The following is a 19,850-nucleotide window of genomic DNA, read 5'->3' on the forward strand; positions in this document are numbered from 1 at the left end:
CCCTTGAATTTCTCGAGCGGTCTCAGTGCTGTCTCCATTCGTCCTAGCCTGGAGTCCTTAAAAGCCTCTCTTTACACATCCTTTCCAATGGTGCCGCATTGGAGGCTCTTTCAGGGTCAGGGGAATGAGACCCATCCTTGAGTGGTAACAAGCAAGTAAAATGAATCACGGAGGGCCTGCTTCCAGGGCAGGGCTGAGGGGGGGTTGGGAAAAGAGACAACAGCGCAGGGAAGGCGACATGGTGGTGGGGGTGGATGTTGGAGTATGAAAGTCTGTAACAGATCATCACGAACAACTTTGTAAACCACGGTGTTTAGATAAAGTGGGAAAAGAATCCCTGTTATGCCACTTGACCAGTCCTCGTTCCTAGCTCTGGGCCCGGCCCTGGACTAGGATGGAGTGCCTGGGGAAGCTCAAGTTCATCTCTGCTCATTAAGCCACGAGCAGTAGTTCAAGTCTCTGCTTAGCCATGGGTGATGTGGGGAGCGGGGTAAGGGGGAGAGCTTTCTTTCTCTGCAGGGACCCACAGCCTGCCCTCCTCCCCACCACTCCATTGCTCGAGGACAGAAGATTGTTCATTAACCCAATGGATGAAGTGTTTCTTGTTATGGGGCTAGAGGGATAGCACAGCGGGTAGGGCGTTTGCCTTGCATGCGGCAGACCCGGGTTCGAATCCCAGCATCCCATATGGTCCCCTGAGCACCGCCAGGGGTGATTCCTGAGTGCATGAGCCAGGAGTGACCCCTGTGCATTGCTGGGTGTGACCCAAAAAAAGCAAAAAAAAAAAAGTGTTTCTTGTTTTGGGTCATGCCCAGTGGTACTCAGGACTTAGTCCTGGCTCTGGGCTCAGGGATCATTTCTGGAGGGTCTGGGCACCGTAGGCAGTGCCTGGGATCCAACCCAGGTAAGCCGTGTGTAAGGGAAGTGCCCCGCCCACAGTACCATGGCTACAGCCCAGGACGGAGGTTTTTAATGTTTGATTTTGCTTGGGGACCACATCTGGAGATGCTTAGAAGTCACTCCTGGCTCTGTACTCGGGGACCACTCACGGCGGTACTCAGGGTACCCTATGGGATGCTGGGTATCGAACCCAGGTCGGCTACATTCTAAGGCAAGTGCTTTATCCACTGTACTATCCCTCCAGTCTGAATGGGTTTTCATGACGAGCAATCTCCAGACTCTGAGGCCGCGGCACCACGAGCTAAGCTCCCGAGAGGACCAGTGTGACCCATTTTGCCCGGCCGCGTTTGGCCAGAATGACCAGCGTGAGAAACCGGAGCGCCTGTCCCCCGTCCTCCAGCGTGGCTCAGGTTCCAGCTCGGTTTCATCGCTTGGGCTCGGATTCCCGGCCCCGAGGGTGGGGGGCTCTGGAGAATGCTGATGAGCAGAGTTCCTGCCCCCAGCTAGCTCCCTCCTGCCCCGGCTCCACCCCAAGTGGCCTGACCACAGTCCAGGGAAGAGCCGTGCCCCGGGGGCCAGGGACAACCAAGACCTGACGCTGAGCGATGCCCTACATTCCCGCCCAAGTTTCAGCCAAGGCCGGGGGGAGCGCCAGCAAGGCAGCTGCTCCCACCTTCCCTCCTGGGCCCTGGCCCTGGCCCTGGCGAGTCCAGCTGCTTCTCACCTGCCAGGCCTCTGCCAGTCCCCCGGGGCTGGACCGAAGACTCACCGAGGGGCTGGAGAGACAGTACTTGCCTTAGACGTGGCTGACCTGGGTTCGATCCCTGGCGTCCTGTCCGTACCGCCAGGACTAAATTCCTACCGCAGAGCCAGGAGTAACCCCTGAGCAGCGCCCCAGGGTGGCCCAGGGACAGAAAACAAAAGGAATTGCCAAAATATGGAAAAGCAAAAAGCAGTGCCCTACGGATGGGCACTGAGGAGGCACAGCAGCAGGCAGAGCTTGCCTTGCATGCAGCCGGCCTGGACTCAATCCCCGGCACCCCAGGAGGTCACCCAAGCCCTGCCAGGAGTGATCACTCAGAGCCAGGAGCAAGCCCTGAGCACAGTTGTGCGTGGCCAGGGGGCGCTGGAGGTAAGGCATCTGCCATGCCTGTGGCCGCAGTCCTGGCCCGAATCCCCAGCACCATGTATGATGTATGGTCCTGAGCACAGGGCCAGAAGCAGCCCAAGCACCTCCAGGTGTGACCCCAAGGCCGCTTTTTTTTTTTTTTTTTTCAGTTTTTGGGTCACACCGGGTGATGCTCAGGGGCTACTCCTGGCTCTGCACTCAGGAATTACTCCCGGCGTGGGGGACCATATGGGGTGCTGGGTATCCTAACCCAGGTTGGCCGTGTGCAAGGCAAATGCCCTACCTGCTGTGCTATCACTCCGGCCCCGACCCCCCGCCCTGTAACACCATCCTCCCCCCAAAAGAATACGCCGAAGGGAAGCTGAGAAGAGGAGGAGGCAGAGAGCAGAGGCAAAGAACAAAAGTCAAGCCGGAATCTTCCAGGATCTTTTTTTTTTCTCTCCATTCTCCTTTATTCCATAAACACCTAGTTACAAGTTGCACAAAACGAAAATGTCAGGCGGAGAGGGTGGCGGGGCAGGCTTCTGTGATGGGCCGGGCCGGGGAATCCGTCCTCTCCTTCCACACACGGCCCTGGACGTGGGAGCTGAGGACGGGGTGGGCCGGGGCCCAGGGCGGCCGAGGGGGGAGGGCGGAGGCAGCCCTGACAGCCCAGGGTCCCCCCAGGCCCCTGCCAAGGTGGGGTCGGGGGTCGCCTGGGGAAGGTGAGGCAGGCCAGAGGTGGGTAAGCAGCAAAATGAAAAGTCAAGTTAGTGGATACAGGAGAAGGGGAGTTCTCTCGTGGGAAGGGGGTGGTGAGGGGCAGAGTGGGGCGGGGGGCAGCGAAGGCCCTCCTCCGGCCCCCCAGGGAGGGCGGGGGCCGGCTTGCTTGTTAATTTAATATTAAATCGGGAGCGGGAGTGGAGGGAACAAAGTTATTTCAAGGGAGGTTTGCTCAGCCTCTCAGCCTGTACCTGGAGGGAGGGAGGAAGGGAGGGAGAAGAATGGAAGACAAAGCGTCAGGGCGGGGAGCGGCCCCCCCCACACCAACACCAGGAGTCAGGGTGCCATTCCCCGACTCCGGGGTGACCCCGGCCAGCTAACACAGATGCTGTGCGGGAGTCTGCCGGATGGCGGGGGTCCGGGCCCAGCGTGCCAGACGTGCCCCCCCACCCCCTGTTCCTTACCCTCCGACCCCTCGGGGACTCACAGGAGAGGCCGAGGGCGCTGGGCCCTCACCAGTCGTAGCGCCGGGACTGTCGGGAGGGGGAGTCCTCGGGTCCCTGGATGGCCAGGCGGGGCGGCCCCCCCTCGGTCCTCCGGCCCCCACCCCCAGGGGCCTCGTGCCGGCGAAATTCCAGGGGGCGCTGCTGCCGAAACCGGGACGTCTCCCGCCGCCACTCGTCATCGAAGGCCGCGGCCTCACCTGCCAGGGGAAGCAGGGGGAGGACGGGGAGGGACCAAAGCAGAGGTCAGGGCAGGGCCTGGCTGCCAGCTTCAGGGAGGGAGGGTCAGGGACCCCGGCGGAGAGAAGTGGGGGGCGGGGGGGACGCACAGGCCCCTGGGGCAGGCAGGCTGAGCCCAAGGCCCGGGATCGTGGGCCCGGCTTCTCAGGAGCTCGGCCCGCGCACCTGACAGTGTGAAAACGCAAGGCCAGAGAGAAAAGGGGTGTAGGAGGGGGGCTGGGGCCCTGGTCGGGCAGAAAGCGGGGCTTGGGGGCTAGACAATGGGAAGGGGTCGAAGCGCTTCCCTCGCATGCAGCCCACCCAGGTTCCATCCCCGGCAGCTCAGAGGTCCCCGGAGTCCCGCCGGGAGTGAGCCCGGAGTACTACGGGGTGTGACCCTCCCCCGTGACCAACACAGAGGGGAAGGACAGTCCAGCCGTCGGGCGCTGGCCTTCACGCTGCCAGGCCAGGTTCGACCCCCAGGACCCCACATGACCCCGAGTCCCGCCAGGAGCGACGCCCAGCACAGAGCGAGGAGTAAGCTCGGAGCACCAGTGTGGCCCCCAAACCAAGGGGGAAAAAAAAAAAAAAAGGAAAACGGGGCTCCCCTGCCAAGAAGCCCAACTGCCGGGCTGGGGGGCACGCGGGCGGGCGGGTGGGTGGGCCACTCACTCTCGTCCAGGTTGATGTAGTCCTGCCGCTCCTCCTGGTCGCCCGTGCGGTGGTTCCGGGAGCGCTGCAGGATGTGAGCCCGGTCTCGGATGTGATGGCCGATGGACATCTGCTCCAGGCCGCTGTCCGAGTCGCGCACGGTTCTCCGGGTCTCCCGGATCTGGTGCGGGGCAGGGGGATGGACAGTCACTCGGCGGGGCGCCCTGCTGACCTGGCTACTCCAGCAGGCCGGACTCGACACCCACCCCCCGATGTGCTCAGGGCCAGAAGGGCTGGTCCAGTCCTGGGTCCCGGCACTGCCCGGCACCGCAGGGTCCCCCACGGGTGCCCACAAGCGGGTCCCAGACTGAAATCACAGACACAGCAATTTCCTCGGCTGCTTTGCTCTCCCTGGGGGTGACATCCAGCAGTGACCAGGGATCACTCCAGGCGGGGGCTGGGGGGGCCATATGGGACACAGGAGCGTGCAAAGCAAGTGCCTAAGCCGCTGTGTCACCGCTCCAGCCCCTCACGGGTGCCCGCCATCCCTCCCTCCCTGTTTTTTTTTTCCTTTCTGGATTTCTTAGGCTTACTCCTGCCTCTACACTCAGGAACGGGATGACGTGACTTATAAATAATTCATACAGCCTAAAAATACACATATGTTCAAATAAACTTTATTATCGCTGGGGACCCACACTGTAGAGAGTTTCAATAAATCTAAGTTTTACGGTGACCATATGGGATGCTGGGGATCGAACCTGGGTCGGCCGCATGCAAGGCGAACGCCCTACCTACCCGCCGTACTATCGCTCCAGCCCCCCCTTCCTTTCGTTGAAACTGAGACCCCCTGGGGCCCCCAGCTCACCCCGCCCGGTGCCGAGCGCATCTCCGACGTCTCCTGGTAGACCTTGGGGGCTCCGTCGCCCGTGTTGGAGTAGGAGATGACAGTGGACGACGAGAAGGTCTGGCAGTTGCCGCCGGCGGTCATGTGCTCCTGGGGAGGCCAGGGGGCGGCGGCAGGATCAGCGGGGCCGGCGCTGCCCCGGGAGGACGCGGGCCCCTCCGCCGCCCGCTCTCGCCCGTATCTTTCCCAGCGGGGCGTGAGACTCGAGAAACACATCGGGACGCGTCGAGACCCCACAATGTCCCGCCAGTTCAACAACAAACGAGGCCACGCCGGGCCGTGGGGCTGCGTGACATGCCGATCCAGCCCCCGGGGCCACCAGGATCAACTCCTTGGGGGACCACAGGTGGCACCAACCCAGCCCCCCCACACCCCCAAGAGCACGGGCCAGACCGGGGCCTCACCATGTTGCCGATCATATCGTTCATCATCCCGAACATGTCCATGAAGCCGCCGGACTGGAGGCGAGAGAGCGTGGGGTCAGGCGGGCCGGCCACGATGAGGCCCAGAGAGAGGGGGCACCTTTGGGGGGCCCCAGCCTCCCCTTCTCGCCTGCCTTCCCATCCGGCAACTGCGCCTCCTCCCCTCCAGAGACGGGACGGGGACGGGGCACAGCCCTCCTCGGTCCCTACTAGGCTGCTCCAGTCTTGGGGAGCAAGGCAGAGATAAGCCACCACCAGCCCCGCGTGAAGGGAGTTGGGGAGAAGCCTGGGGGGCGGGCGGGTGGGGTGGGGGCACCTCCCAGAAACCATCCTGGCCCGTCAGCTGCATCTCCTTCCACAGAAGGACAATCTGAGGGGGGCCGGAGCGACAGCCCAGCGGACAGGGTGCTTATGTTTCTCACAGCTGACCCGGGTTCGACCCCCACACGCCGTATGGTTCCCCAGCCCTGCCAGGAGTGACCCCCGAGTGCAGAGCCACCAGTAAGCTGTGCCACCCCCTCTCCCACGCCAACAAACCAGGACAGGGAGGACGGCAGCGAAGGCCAGGATGCACGCGCCAAGCGTGGGAAAGCCCAGGTCCAACTGTGGGTACCTACCACCTGGTCCCCCCGAAGTAAAGAGCCTGGGAGGAGGCCCCAGGTGCGGCCCCACCCTCCGCCCCTCCCAGGGAAGGAGGAACACGCTCTGCCAATTACATCTCCCTAATGGCTAGGCTTCCAGAAAAACGGCGTCTTAAGAAGTTCGCATCTTTGACTCATCGGGCTCAGTACATACAAGCCCACAGCTTATACTATTATAAAAAATAAAAAAATAAAGCCTCAAGTCACCCCGGGGCCATTCAGGAGAGACACGAAGGGCAACCACGCGCCAGGCTCCTGAGTGTGTCTGTGACAGGGGAGGGGAACAAGCGACGGGGACTCACCATTCCCAGCATGCCGAAGGGGGTGACAGCCCCGGCCTAGAAGAACCAGAAAAGTGTCAGCCCTGAATCAGCAGGGCTCCTTCCTGGGGATCCACCCTCTGCTCTCCAGAGGGGCTCCCCAGAGCACTTTTACTACAGCCCTTCTAGCCCCCCTCCCCCCCTCTGTCCTAAGACATGACTCCACTTGCCAAGATTGGCTGTGAGGTTAGGCAGAGTCAAAGGCACAGCCGCCCACCCGCCTTCCGCTCCTGGGGGCGCACAGAGGTGGCAGCGCGCTTACCTGCATGCGGCGGCTGGGGGGCCTGGCCCCGGGCATGCTGCCGTCCGTGATGCTGAGGAAGGGGCTATAACCGAAGCCGCCCGACAGCATCCGGCTCATGTGCTGCCGGTGAATGGCGAAGGGGTCCCTGCCGGGCGAGCACACGGGATGGTTATTAGCAGAGGGGTCCGGCTGGGCTGGCAACACCCCCAGGGCCACCTCCAGGAAAGCAGCCCCCCGGAGGGTACCAGCACTTCCCCCCCCCCACAGTCCGGCCAGGGCGGGCGAGCGGGCGAGCCTTGGGGCCAGCGGCCAGCGGTGGCATCGCGATGGGCACCCGCGATGGGCACCCGGATGTCGGCGCGCCGGAGCGGGCTGAGCGCTCGGGAGCGCACGAGGGGGAGGGACACTCACATCAGGAACATGGGATCCTCGGGCTCCACGTCCCTCATGAAGCGGAACATCCTGGCTCCAGCTCCAGGGGGCTCCACGCTGTTAAAATGTAGCGGGTCAGCTCTTCAGGGAGGGGGGGAGAGGCGGAAGTGGGGGGGGGTCCCGCCAGGCTCTTGCATCCTGCACGTCCCGGGCAGGACTCCCAGCGCACGGGCCCTTTGCAGCGCCCGCAAGTGACTCCGGGGAGGGGGTCCGGGCCGCGTGGGGGGCGGCGGAGGGAGACTCGCCCCCGGCGGTCCCGTTTCCCGCGCCCCCCAACCACCACCCCCGGAGCCCATCCCCGGCCCCCCGGCCCGGGCCGGCGCGGCGCACTCCCCTCCCCCGCCGGCACAGTTCCGGAGGCGAACCCCAGGAACGCCGGCCCGCCCGCGAGCCCGGGCCCCGCTCACCGCTCCCCGCCGCGGGCTCAGCGGCCCATCCGGCCGCCCTCGCCTCTCGGGGCGCTGCAGGACGCGGGACCGGCCGGGACGTGCGCTCCGGGACCTCGCGCCGCGTCTCCTCCCACAGCTTCCACCTCCGTGCCCCCCCCCCGCGGCCCGCCGAGCCCGCACCGCGGCCAGGCCCGGGCGGAAGTGACGTCAGGTGCCCCGCCCGCCGGGGCGGGGCCAGGCGCGCCCCGCCCATCGCGCGGAGTGAGGGGGGGTGGGGACCGGGGCCGGCGCCCGGGGGGTCCTCTGGGGACGCCTCGTTAGTAGCGCTGGATGGGCCCCGGGGAAGGGTGTGAGCGCCGGGGGGCAGAGAGAGCGGCCGATTTTCCCACCCCCCCCCCGCCCCGGGCGCCGAGAGGGGGCGCGGCGGCAGAGCGACCCCCACCCCCGCGGAGGGAGCGGCGGGGGGAGGGGCGCGGGCGGGGCCTGCCGTGACGTCACGACGGGGCGGCCTCGGGCTCCGGGCGGCCGCACGGAGGCGGCCGAGCGCCGGCGGGGGTGGGGGTGGGCGCCCTGGCCGCCAGGGGGCGCGCGGCCGCCGGCCTCCGGCCCCTGACGTTGGCCCGGCGCCTGACCCGTCGGTTCCCCCGGCTCCGCCGCGGGAGCCCGGGCACTCGGGTTCGGAAAGCCGCGCGCTCGGCGCCAGGCTCCTCGTCCTTTAACTCCTGTGTCCTCGAGCGCGCCTGCTCCTAGACGGGTCTTGCGCGCGCGTGTGTGCGCGTGTGCGTGTGCGTGTGCGTGTGTGTGTGTGCGGGTGTGTGTGCGTGCGTGTGTGCGTGCGTGTGTGTGTGTCCGCGTGTGTGTGCGTGTGTGTTTGGGGGCCGCGCCCGCCCGTGATGCGGGGGTTCCTCCCTGCTCTGCACGCGGCAGTCACTCTTGGCAGGCTCAGGGGACCCGGTGGGATGCCAGGGGCCCACCCGGGCTCGGGTCTTGAGCGTAGCCGGGGAGGTAGGTCAAGGCTCTGACGTTTGGGGCAGGAAAGGGGCGGAGAGACGGCCCGGGATCGCCCTGGGGCAGTGCCGAGCACAGACCCAGGAGACCTGACTGCGAAGCCTGCTAACTTTGACATACTAAATGTCTTGCATAAAATCTGGCTGGACTGGAGAGCAGGGCCCTCCCCCCGCCCCCGGCGAGGGACTGACCTCTCCGGGCCCGGACTTTAAACCAGGTCCCCGCAGACTGGAGCTCTCCTGCTTCTTGACTCTGGCCGCCAGCCACAGGAGTGCTTGTGTGGAATGGACCCACCAAAAGACACTTATTAGTGTCCCTGGGGGGATTTGGAGGGGAGGACCCTGGTGACTCAGGGTACTGGGAGCCCCGCGTCTCAGATTTCACTGGGTTTGATCATTATTAAAGGGTGGGGGGAACAATAGGGGAGACGGAGGGGAACAGACAGATCATTCTGAGGCTGGCAGACAAAAGACAGAATAATAAAAGAAAATTTGTTTTTCATTGCTATTTCTGGGAAACACAGTGAAATCTTTTCAACGTATCTTCCAGATGCCTGTTTCTGATCGCCCACCACGCCAGCTTCTCTTTCCCCACTTGCCCCAGACAAAAGCTACTTGACGTGTCATCAGGCACTTTAAAATGTTATTCCAGAGAGGGTCTTACCACCCCCCCCCCAGAGCCGGCCACTGCGGGTTCCCCAGCTCTCCAGTCTTGCCCTTCCCTGGGGCGTCAATATCCGGCCTTCAAAGGAGTTGCAGCGGAGATCAAACTAAACTCCCAGTAGCTTGTCTGGGAACCTTGAGGGACTGTTTTAAGGTGCCTCAAGCCCTTTCTCTTCCCTCCGACACTTAATCTGATAATTGGTCTGGGGAGATGAGTCAGAGGGGTGGATGCATGCTTTGCATAGGGAAGACCCAGGTTATATTCCTCAGTACTCTATGGTACTAAATACCAGTACCCTGAATACCAGGTCAGGAGCAGGGCCTCCGGGTGTGGCCCCAACACAGACAGGTATATTTGTATAAAACCCCAATAGCAATTATTTTGCTATTTTGTAAAATAGTAAAGGTGGGAAGGTGAGGGAGGACACAGCCAGCAGTGCTCAGGGCTTATTCCTGGCTCTGTGCTCAGGGATCACTTCTGACTGGGATCCGGGGACCATTTGTGGTGCTCGGGATTGAACCCAGGTCAGCTGTGTGCAAGACAAGAGTCCTAGGCTGACTTCTGTCTCTGTCCCAACAATATATGAACTCTCCAGGGAGTATTTACAAAGTATAGCCGTAACCAAAAGAATTCAAAGTACAACTAACTTGTATGAGACAATTTCAGGGCTGGAGACCCAAACCACCAGGAATGATCCCTGCTCTCAGAGCCGGGAGTAAACGCTGAAAACAGCTCAGTGTGTCCGAAACCAAAAAGGAAAAAGACCCCAAAACTTCAAACCTGAACTTTATCTCAAGTTATAAAGAAATAATCTGGGGGCTGGAGCAATAGCACAGCAGGGAGGGCATTTGCCTTTCATGAGGCCCACCTAGGTTCAATCCCTGGCGTCCCGTATAGTCCCCCAAACACTGCCAGGAAGTAATTCTTGAGTGCAGAGCCAGGAGTAACCCCTGAGCATCTTAGGGTGTGATACAAAAAAGTGCCCCCCCCGCCAAAAAAAAGATATTGGTGTGTGTGTTGGGGGGAGACAGCAATACTACAGCGGGGGAGGCACTGTGGACGAAGATACCCGAACTCATTAAGCGTGCCCAGAGGCAAAGCTTCCACTAAAGAAATTGAAAATATTGAGGCTGGAGCGACAGCACAGAGGGTAGGGCATAGCTTTGCATGCAGCGGACCCGGGTTCTATCCCCAGCATCCCATATGGTCCCCAGAACACTGCCAGAAGTGATTCCTGAGTGCAGAGCCAGGAGTAACCCCCTGAGCATTGCTGGGTGTGACCCAAAAAGCGAAAGAAAGAAAGAAAGAAAGAAAGAAAGAAAGAAAGAAAGAAAGAAAGAAAGAAAGAAAGAAAGAAAGAAAGAAAGAGAGAGATCTCTCTACACAAGAGACCTCTGTGTCCCCCACACGGCTTCCTTCTCAGTTGCCTGACCTTCCCTCCCTTCAACCTACCTCTTATCTGCCCTCTCTCTTTCTCCCCTTCTCTCCATTCATCCTTCCTACTTTCCATCCATTCCCTTTTCCTCCTTTCTTCCCTTTGTCTTCCTTTCACCTCTGTCCATTGAAATGCTGATGAAATTGAAAGTCTGTTGAAGGCTGCTGATTAAAGAAAGACCCCACAGGCTGTCGCAGGGAAAGTGAGCCTGCCAGGCCTGAGGCTTCCCAGGGAAGAGGGGAAGGGAATGGTCTCCCATGGGGAGAACATCTGGGAGTTCTTTTTTTTTTTTTTTTTTGGCTTTTGGGGTCACACCCTGAGATGCACAGGGATTACTCCTGGCTCTGCACTCAGGAATATTACTCCTTGCAGTGCTCAGGGACCATATGGGATGCTGGGAATCGAAACCAGGTTGGCCAAGTACAAGGCAAATGCCCTTCCTGCTGTACTATCACTCCAGCCCCCACCTGGGAGTTTTTGCATGAGCACAGCTGAACTGGAGAAAAAAAAAGGGGGGGGCTCTTTTATATGTATATATATTTTTTGTGGGGACACACTTGGTGTGCTCAGGGTACCATATGTGTGCTGGGGATTGAATCTGGTTCGGTCATGTGTAAGGCAGTGGCCCTACCTACTGTGTTATCTCTGTGGTTCCCCCCCCAAAAGGCTCCTTTAAGTGCAAGCTCACACATCTGGAGACATCCTGGGAGTGTGGGTATTAGAACAGAGTGGGGATGGAGCAATGGGGTAGGAGTCACAGGCTGGGTGCCCTACCTGAGCCAAGTGAGTGGGTGAGACTCTGTGTGTGTGTGTGTGTGTGTGTGTGTGTGTGTGTGTGTGTGAGTGAGAGAGAGAGAAAAAGAGAGAGAGAGAGGGAGAGAGAGAGAGAGAGAGAGAGAGAGAGGGACCCCAGGAACAAATTGAACTGCATAGTAATCAGGTATCAGATTAGAATGAAGCGAAAAGCAACTCTGAAGCAGGAAAAACAATTATTGAACTGAAGCTACAATACAGTGGGTGGCGCGCTTGCCTTGCAGGTCACCAACCTGGGTTCGATCCCTGACACTTCAGTTTGGGGTCTACACTTGGCAGTGCTCAGGGAGTACTCTCAGCGTAGTATTTGAGAGTAGCTTTGGGCAGTGCTTACAGGACAATGTGCTGTCGTAAAATAGTCTGAAGAGAAAAAGAAACTTAAGGTTGGGCGCTTCCCTGGCATGCAGCTGAGCAGGGTTCAATCCCTGGCTTTCCCTATGATCCCCGAGCCCTCAAGAGTGATCCCTGAGGGGCTGGAGCGATAGCACAGCGGGTAGGGCGTTTGCCTTGCACGCGGCCGACCCGGGTTCAAATCCCAGCATCCCATATGGTCCCCTGAGCACCGCCAGGAGTAATTCCTGAGTGCAGGGCCAGGAGTAACCCCTGTGCATCGCCAGGTGTGACCCAAAAAACCAAAAAAAAAAAAACCAAAAAAAAAAAAAAAAAAAGAGTGATCTCTGAGTTCAGAGACAAGAGTAAGCCCTGAGCAATGCAGGATGCAGTCCTCTCCCCCATCCTCCCCCTAAAAAAGAAGGAAAGGAAATGAGGTCTATCAGAACTGGGGTAACAGCTTTCACTGAAGGCAAAGGAAATGGCAAGTGCAAAGGCCCTGAGGCAGCGAACTGTGTTCAGGGGGACAAAATGGACTTTGAATATTGTGAGTGAAGGAAGAGTAGTAGAGCAAGACCTGGTCACAGGGGCTGGAGAGATAGTACAGTGGGCAGGGCACTTGCCTTACACATAACTGACCCGGATTCAATACCTAACCTCGGTTCGAAATCTGACCTGGGTTCCACTCCATATGGTCAGTTCCCTAACCCCACCAAGTGTGATTCCCTAGGCACAGAGCTAGAAATAAGCCCTGAACACAGTTGGGTGCCCCCAAACAAACAAAACTAACAAAAAAAAAAATCCCATCTGTGGTCTGTATACACAAGAGGATACGACTCAGCTATAAGGAAAAAGAAAATTCAGGTCCAGAGAGTACCAGGGTTAAGGTACCTGCTGTGCATGCGGTTAATCCTGGCTCAATCCCTGGCACCAGATGGTTCCCCAAGCAGGTATTTCTGGGTACAGCCCTGGGGGCTCAGGTAAGTCCCAGCCCACAGAGCCTGAGCAATGCCACATCCATAGGTCCCCCATATTGAGCTGCTGACCCACAACCAAGAATCAACAGAGGGGCTGGAGTGACAGCACAGCGGGGAGGGCGTTTGCCTTGCATGCAGCCGACCCTGGTTCAAATCCCAGCATCCCATAGAGTCCCCCGAGCACCACCAGGAGTAATTCCTGAGTGCAGAGCCAGGAGGAACCCCTGTGCATCCCCGGGTGTGACCCCCAAAAACAAAACAAAACAAAAAAAAGAATCAACAGAAATGGTGCTCGACTCCCCCCACTCAAAAAAAGAAAAGATGAGGGGCTAGAGCAAGAGAGATAGCACAGTGGGGAGGGCGTTTGCCTTGCACGAGGGCGACCCGGGTTCGATTCCCAGCATCCCATAGGGTCCCCTGAGCACCGCCAGGAGTAATTCCTGAGTGCAGAGCCAGGAGGAACCCCTGTGCATCGCCGGGTGTGACCCAAAAAGCAAAATAAATAAATTATTATTATCTTTTGTTGCACTGTAGATGGGACTGGAGACTGGAGGGTGTCATGTGAAGCATAAATGGGAAGAAGAAAGACAAATGCCAGGTGATCTCACACGTGTGCCATATGAAGAAACAGAGAAAGGGAACGGACAGAGGTGAGTGGAAATAAGCCCTTGGACTCTGACAGCAGGACTCGAGTTACCAATGCAGAGTGAGGGAGGAAAATGAGGCACGGGGCGGGGGAGTGAGGCGGACAAAACATTGCTGTAAAATTTGTTTTGGGGGGCCACACCCAGTGATGCTCAGGGCTTCTGGCTCTGTTGGGCGATCTCTCCGAGGGTGCATCAGGGAACCATATGGGGTACCAGAGATCAAAGCCAGGATGGCTGCACGCAAGGCAAACACCTTACCGACCATACTATCTCTCCAGTCCCTATAAAAAAATTTTTTTGGTGGGGCTGGAGCAATAGCACAGCAGGTAGGGCGTTTGCCTTGCACGCGGCCGACCCAGGTTCGAATGCCAGCATCCCATATGGTCCCCTGAGCACCGCCAGGAGTAATTCCTGAGTGTAGAACCAGGAGTAACCCCTGTGCATCACCAGGTGTGACCCAAAAAGCAAAAAAAAAAAAAATAGAAAAAAAATTTGGGGGGGTCAGGTACACCCAGAAGTTCTCAGGGCTTACTCTTGGCTCTGCACCCAGAGATCACTCTTGGTAGGGCCTGGGAGACCCCACAGGGTGCCAAAATCGCACCCAGGTCAGCAGCGTGCAAGGCAAGTGCCATACCTACTTTACTATCATTCCAACCCTGTAAAAAACAATTTTTAAGTTAAAAATTAGAAGTGGGGAGGCCGGAGCAATAGCACAGCGGGTAGGGCGTTTGCCTTGCACGCGGCCGACCCGGGTTCAATCCCCGGCATCCCATATGGTCCCCCAAGCACCGCCAGGAGTAATTCCTGAGTGCAAAGCCAGGAGTAACCCCTGAGCATTGCTGGGTGTGACCCAAAAAGGAAAAAAAAATATTAGAAATGGGGCCAGGGTTTGAATGGCTGAGAAGAGGCAGCGATCAACTTTAGCTGTGGTATGGGGAGAGGTGGGAGGCATTCCAGCAGAAAACTCCATTAGGTACTTGGCCGCCCCATCTCCCCCCGACACTCACACACAGAGACACATAAAGATGCACAAACACCTCATCCAGGACCATGCCCCCTGGGGAGCACTGTGTGAGCACCACCACCAGGATGAGCAGGAGAACTGCAGCTAAAGGATTCCACCTCTGTGGAATGATAGCACAGCGAGTAGGGCCTTTGCCTTGCACGTGGCCGACCCGGGTTCGATTCTTCCGTCCCTCTCAGAGAGCTCGGCAAGCTACCGATAGTATCCTGCCCGCACGGCAGAGCCTGGCAAGCTACCTGTGGCGTATTCAATATGCCAAAAACAGTAGCAAGTCTCACGATGGAGACGTTACTGGTGCCCGCTCAAGCAAATCGATGAGCAATGGGATGACAGTGATACAGAGATGATAAGCACGTGTGCAAGCAACATAACCATGCTGCCCTCATAAGCATCACAACCAAGCAAGGGCAAGGGCGACCTCCTTCATCTCAACAATAGCAGCAGTAAAGAGACAGGATGTGGGGGGGAGGAGGATAGGCTTCAAAAGCTTTTTCTTTTTTTTCTGCTTTTTGGGTCACACCTGGTGATGCACAGAGGTTACTCTTGGCTCCTGCACTCAGGAATTACTCCTGGCGGTGCTCAGGGGACTATATAAGATGCTGGGGATCAAACCTGGGTCAGCTGCATGCAATGCAAATGCCCTGCCCGCTGTGCTATCGCTCTGGCCCCTTCAAAAGCTTTATGTCAGAATATTATTCCCGTCTCTTTGTATCTGGGATAGAATAAAGCAGTGTATGCAGATCTTCCACAATACGTCAGACATGGAGGTAGGTGCTGAACATAGAAAATATGCATGACGGGGCTGGAAAATAGGTATTAAGGAGATAGCAACAGCAGCAGTAAAGAGAAGGGACCTGGGGGATGGGGGAGATTGAGGTTAAGGAGCTCAGATTTTTTTTTTTTTTTTTTTTTTTTTTTTTGCTTTTTGGGTCACACCCAGCGATGCTCAGGGGTTACTCCTGGCTTTGCACTCAGGAATTACTCCTGGCAGTGCTTGGGGGACCATATGGGATGCCGGGGATCGAACCTGGGTCGGCCGCGTGCAAGGCAAACGCCCTACCCGCTGTGCTATCGCTCCGGCCCCAGATTTTTTTTTTTTTTTTGCTTTTTGGGTCACACCCAGAGATGCTCAGGGGTTCCTCCTGACTCTGCACTCAGGAGTTACTCCCGGCGGTGCTCCAGGGACCCTATGGAATGCTGGGAATCAAACCCGGGTCCCAGCACGTGCAAGGCAAACACCCTCCCCGCTGTGCTATCACTCCAGTCCCAAGCTCAGATTATTTTTTGGTTTTTGTTTTCGGGCCTCACTCAGGGATCACTCCTGGTGGAGCTTAGGGGATCATATATGATACCAGAGATCAAACCAGGCTATGTGCAAGGCAAGTGCTCTACCACTGGACTATCTCTCCAGCCCAAAGAGAGATCAGACTTTATTTTTGTTTTGGGGCCACACTGAGCTGTGATCAGGGCTTGCTCCTGGCTCTGTGCTCAGGGGTCATTCCTGGTGGTATTCAGGGGACCTTATGGGGTGCCAGGGATCGAACATGGGTTGGCTGTGTGCAAGGCAAGCATTTTACCTACTGTACTATTCTCTCTGGCCCCGAGACCAGATTTGAAAGTATCCTCTATGCTGCTCGATTTTATCCTGCAGGTCCAGGGAAGCTGCCAAGAAGCTTTTATGTCAGAAACTTATTCTCGTCTCTCTGTATCTGGGATAGAATATAGCAGCGTATGCAGAACTTCCACAGCATGTCAGGTATGGAGGGAGGTGCTGAAGAGAGAAAATATGTAATTAAAGGGCTGGAGAGGGGCTAGAGTGATAGCATAGAGGGTAGGGCGTTTGCCTTGCACGCGGCTGACCCGGGTTCAAATCCCAGCATCCCATATGGTCCCCTGAGCACAGCCAGGGGTAATTCCTGACTGTAGAGCCAGGAGTAACCCCTGTGCATCGCCAGGTGTGACCCAAAAACCAAAAATAAAAAAAAATAAAATAAATAAAAATAAAAATAAAGGGCTGGAGGGGGCTGGAGCGGTAGCACAGCGGGTAGGGCGTTTGCCTTGCACGCGGCCGACCCGGGTTCAAATCCCAGCATCCCATATGGTCCCCTGAGCACAGCCAGGGGTAATTCCTGACTGTAGAGCAAGGAGTAACCCCTGTGCATCGCCAGGTGTGACCCAAAAAGCAAAAAATAAATAAATAAATAAAGGGCTGGAGAGAAAATTACAGCAGGAAGGTGCTTGGCTTGCATGTGGGTGATCTGGGTTTGATCCCCGCTACTCCATATTGTGCCCTGAGCACCCCAGGGGTGAGCCCTGCCCACTGCCACACACACACACACACACACACATACACACACACAAAGAAAATATGAATTATTGGGGCTGGAGCAATAGCACAGCAGGTAGGACATTTGCTTTGCACGCGGCTGACCCGAGTTCGACTCCCAGCATCCCATATGGTCCCCAGAGCACCGCCAGGGGTGATTCCTGAGTGTAGAGCCAGGAGTAACCCCTGTGCATCGCCGGGTGTGACCCAAAAAGCAAAAAAAAAAAAAAGAAGAAAATATGAATTAAATCATGATCATTGATCATTGATCACAGCTGGGTGTGCCCCCCCACACACACAAAGAAAATATGAATTAAATTATGATTTTATTTATTTTTTTGCTTTTTAGGTGGCACCTGGCAATGCACAGGGGTTACTTCTGGCTCTGCACTCAGGAATTACTCCTGGAAGTGCTCAGGGGACCCTATGGGATGCTGGGGATCGAACCTGGGTTGGCTGCGTACCAGGCAAACGCCCTACCCGTTGTGCCATCGCTCCAGCCCCCTGGCGTGAATGTGTGAATGCAGCTTGATGCCAGTGAGGCTGTAAATTCCTGGAGCAGAGGCAGGATGGGTCTGGGAAAGAAGAGCATTCACTCAGGAATATCGATTTTTATTCTGTTTGAAAGTTTATTTAAACCCTGTGACAAAACTGTTCATAATACAGTTGTTTCGGTAACGGACATTGCACCACCAGTCCCACCCCCTCAGTGTGACCTTCCCCCAACCAATGCTCCCCGTGCTCCCCCTCCCCCTCAGCCTGCCTCCCTTAGCGGCACCAAAGAATTGACTTTATATTTCTTATTGCAACATATATCTAACAATGGTGGGACTGAAGTCATTGTCTGAGGATTTCCTGAGCTTGGTAGGTTCTAGCTGAGCCTTCTGTGTAATTGTTTCCAATCCCTGAAACAATTACTTAGTGGGCTTCTCAGAAACTTTCCCATCCAATTTGCAGCGTGCAAGGCAAGTGCTCCACCACTGGATGTGAAATTTGGCATATGCGGCCGCATATGCCAGGAGCTTCGGAACCTGGTGGCTTCTGCAGCTTGGTGTGTCTCGGAGGTTCTTCTGGCGCTGGGTCGTTTATGTGTCTGAGGAGGTCAGTGGTAGGTGGGGCACTGGCCTTCGAGCAGCAGCGTGGGGACCCAACCTGCCCCCATCCCAAGAAGGTTCTAGAGGTCTCAGCCCAGAGACAGGGCCTAGACTAGTCATGGAGCAGGGCCGTTCCTAGGCCAGAGGAAGTCAAGGACTGTTGAGAAAGGGAATGGGTTGGGCCAGGGGAGGAAAGTCGCATGAGGGTCCCCGGGCCACCTGCAATTGGGGGTGGCGGGGGCGGCAGGAACCAGAGCGCCTGGGGATTTCAGGTGGGGTTTCAGGAGCAGGGAAAATGAGGAATTAAGGGCCAGAGTGATGGTATAGCTGTGAGGGTGTTTGCCTTGCACAGGGCCGACCCAGGTTCGATTCCCAGCATCCCATATGGTCCCCCAAGCACCGTGGCGAGTAATTCCTGAGTGAAGAGGCAGAAGTAACCCCTGAGCATTGCCGGGTGTGACCAAAAAAAAAAAAAAAAAAAAAAACAAAGAAAGAAAGAAAGGAAAGAAAATGAGGAATTTCTTATTTAGCTATAGAAGGAGCCAGAGGGCTGGAGCAATAGCACAGCGGGTAGGGCATTTGCTTTGCACGCGGCTGACCCGGGTTCGATTCTCAGCATCCCATAGGGTCCCCTGAGCACCGCCACGAGTCATTCCTGAGCACAGAGCCAGGAGTAACCCCTGTGCATTGCTGGGTGTGACCCGAAAAGCATAAAAAAAAAAAAAAGAAGAGAGCCAGAGTCATCACTGTTTGAGGGGTGTGTTGGTGGGAGTTTAGAACCAAGGAGGGGCCTGTGGAGGCACACCGCAGGGTGTGTAGAGAGAACAGCGGGCCTCTGAGGTAGGGTCACGGAGGTTGGTCTTGTTAGTATGTTCACTGGCTCCTCCTGCTTACACCCTGCCTTCAACCCCCTTTTTTTTTTTTTCTCTTTTTGGGTCATACCCAAAAAGGGGTTACTCCTGGCTCATGCACTCAGGAATTATTCCTGACAGTGCGCTCGGGGGGCCCTATGGAATGCTGGGAATCGAACCCGGGTTGGCTGCGTGCAAGGCAAATGCCCTACCCTCTGTGCTATTGCTCCAGCCCCCTGCTTCAGCCTTTTTTGCCTTCTGAACAAAAGAAGTCTCTGCTGCTTCCATTTTCCCAGTCTTTCACGGCTGACTTTTTCTCTCTTCTGGAGCAGGAGAGTCTGTTTGATCTGTGAAAGTGTGGAAACCGGAACAAACATGCATCGGCGGCAGAGTATAAGACAGCACCGGCCCAGATGACCTTCAACCCAGCGGCCAGAGCTGCAGTTAGCTTTCTATGGACAGCTTGGCACTGGAAAGGCCAAGGAAATGGAGGCTCACAAGAAGAGGCAGTGAAGAAACAGGCCTAGCGGTGCTGTCCAGTACGGCAACTAAAAATCTTATTAGGAGGCTCTGAGAAATAGTATCGGCATTAAGGCTTTAGGAACTTCTCTTGCATGCATTTCACCAAATATGTATCCCTCTCAAATAAAAGTAATGCTGGTTTTTTTTTTTTTTTTTTGCTTTTTGGGTCACACCCGGCAATGCACAGGGGTTATTCCTGGCTCATGCACTCAGGAATTACTCCTGGCGGTGCTCAGGGGACCATATGGGATGCTGGCATTCGAACCCGGGTCGGCCGAGTGCAAGGCAAACGCCCTACCCGCTGTGCTATCACTCCAGCCCCAATGCTGTTTTCTTTTTTAAAAAAATTCCACTGGTGGGGCTGGAGAGATAGCACAGCGGGTAGGGCGTTTGCCTTGCACGCGGCCGACCCGGGTTCAAATCCCAGCATCCCATATGGTCCCCTGAGCACGGCCAGGGGTAATTCCTGAGTGCAAAGCCAGGAGTAACCCCTGTGCATCGCCAGGTGTGACCCAAAAAGCAAAAAAAAAAAAAAAAAAAAAAAAAAAAAAATTCCACTGGTGGGGCTGGAATGATAACACAGCGGGTAGGGCGTTTGCTTTGCACGCGGCCGACTCGTGTTCGATTCCCAGCATCCCATATGGTCCCCTGAGCACTGCCAGGAGGAATTCCTGAGTGCATGAACCAGGAGTAACCCCTGT

General features: G+C 57.0%; 1 protein-coding gene and 1 long non-coding RNA gene across 2 annotated transcripts; one reads left to right on the top strand and one right to left on the bottom strand.

Moving 5' to 3' along the window:
• Positions 1-2,454: 2,454 nt before the first annotated feature.
• On the bottom strand, positions 2,455-7,659 carry MLF2 (myeloid leukemia factor 2). Its single transcript, XM_055142019.1, has 9 exons — positions 7,478-7,659; positions 7,050-7,127; positions 6,657-6,783; positions 6,377-6,412; positions 5,416-5,469; positions 4,973-5,101; positions 4,126-4,285; positions 3,219-3,434; positions 2,455-2,982 (listed from the first exon to the last, which is right to left on the bottom strand). Exons 2-8 carry the CDS (start codon positions 7,097-7,099, stop codon positions 3,244-3,246), a joined length of 747 nt encoding a protein of 248 aa, XP_054997994.1. The 5' UTR covers positions 7,100-7,127; positions 7,478-7,659; the 3' UTR covers positions 2,455-2,982; positions 3,219-3,243.
• Positions 7,660-8,234: 575 nt separating this feature from the next.
• LOC129406108 (uncharacterized) lies at positions 8,235-19,200 on the top strand. Its single transcript, XR_008630801.1, has 4 exons — positions 8,235-8,464; positions 13,220-13,335; positions 17,640-17,783; positions 18,960-19,200. It is a non-coding gene; the product is annotated as an uncharacterized LOC129406108 (long non-coding RNA).
• The last annotated feature ends 650 nt before the right edge of the window (positions 19,201-19,850 follow it).

This window comes from Sorex araneus, chromosome 6, assembly GCF_027595985.1.
Source record: "Sorex araneus isolate mSorAra2 chromosome 6, mSorAra2.pri, whole genome shotgun sequence".
NCBI lineage: Eukaryota > Metazoa > Chordata > Mammalia > Eulipotyphla > Soricidae > Sorex > Sorex araneus.

What these genes read in the sequence shown, in the direction of transcription:
- MLF2 (XM_055142019.1), bottom strand. Translation starts at nt 7,099, where the DNA reads ATGTTCCGCTTCATGAGGGACGTGGAGCCCGAGGATCCCATGTTCCTG. An exon ending in GAGGATCCCATGTTCCTGAT is followed by an intron (nt 6,784 to 7,049) that starts GTGAGTGTCCCT and finishes CTCGCCCGGCAG; the next exon opens with GGACCCCTTCGCCATTCACC. An exon ending in CTACATCAACCTGGACGAGA is followed by an intron (nt 3,435 to 4,125) that starts GTGAGTGGCCCA and finishes TTCCCCTGGCAG; the next exon opens with GTGAGGCCGCGGCCTTCGAT.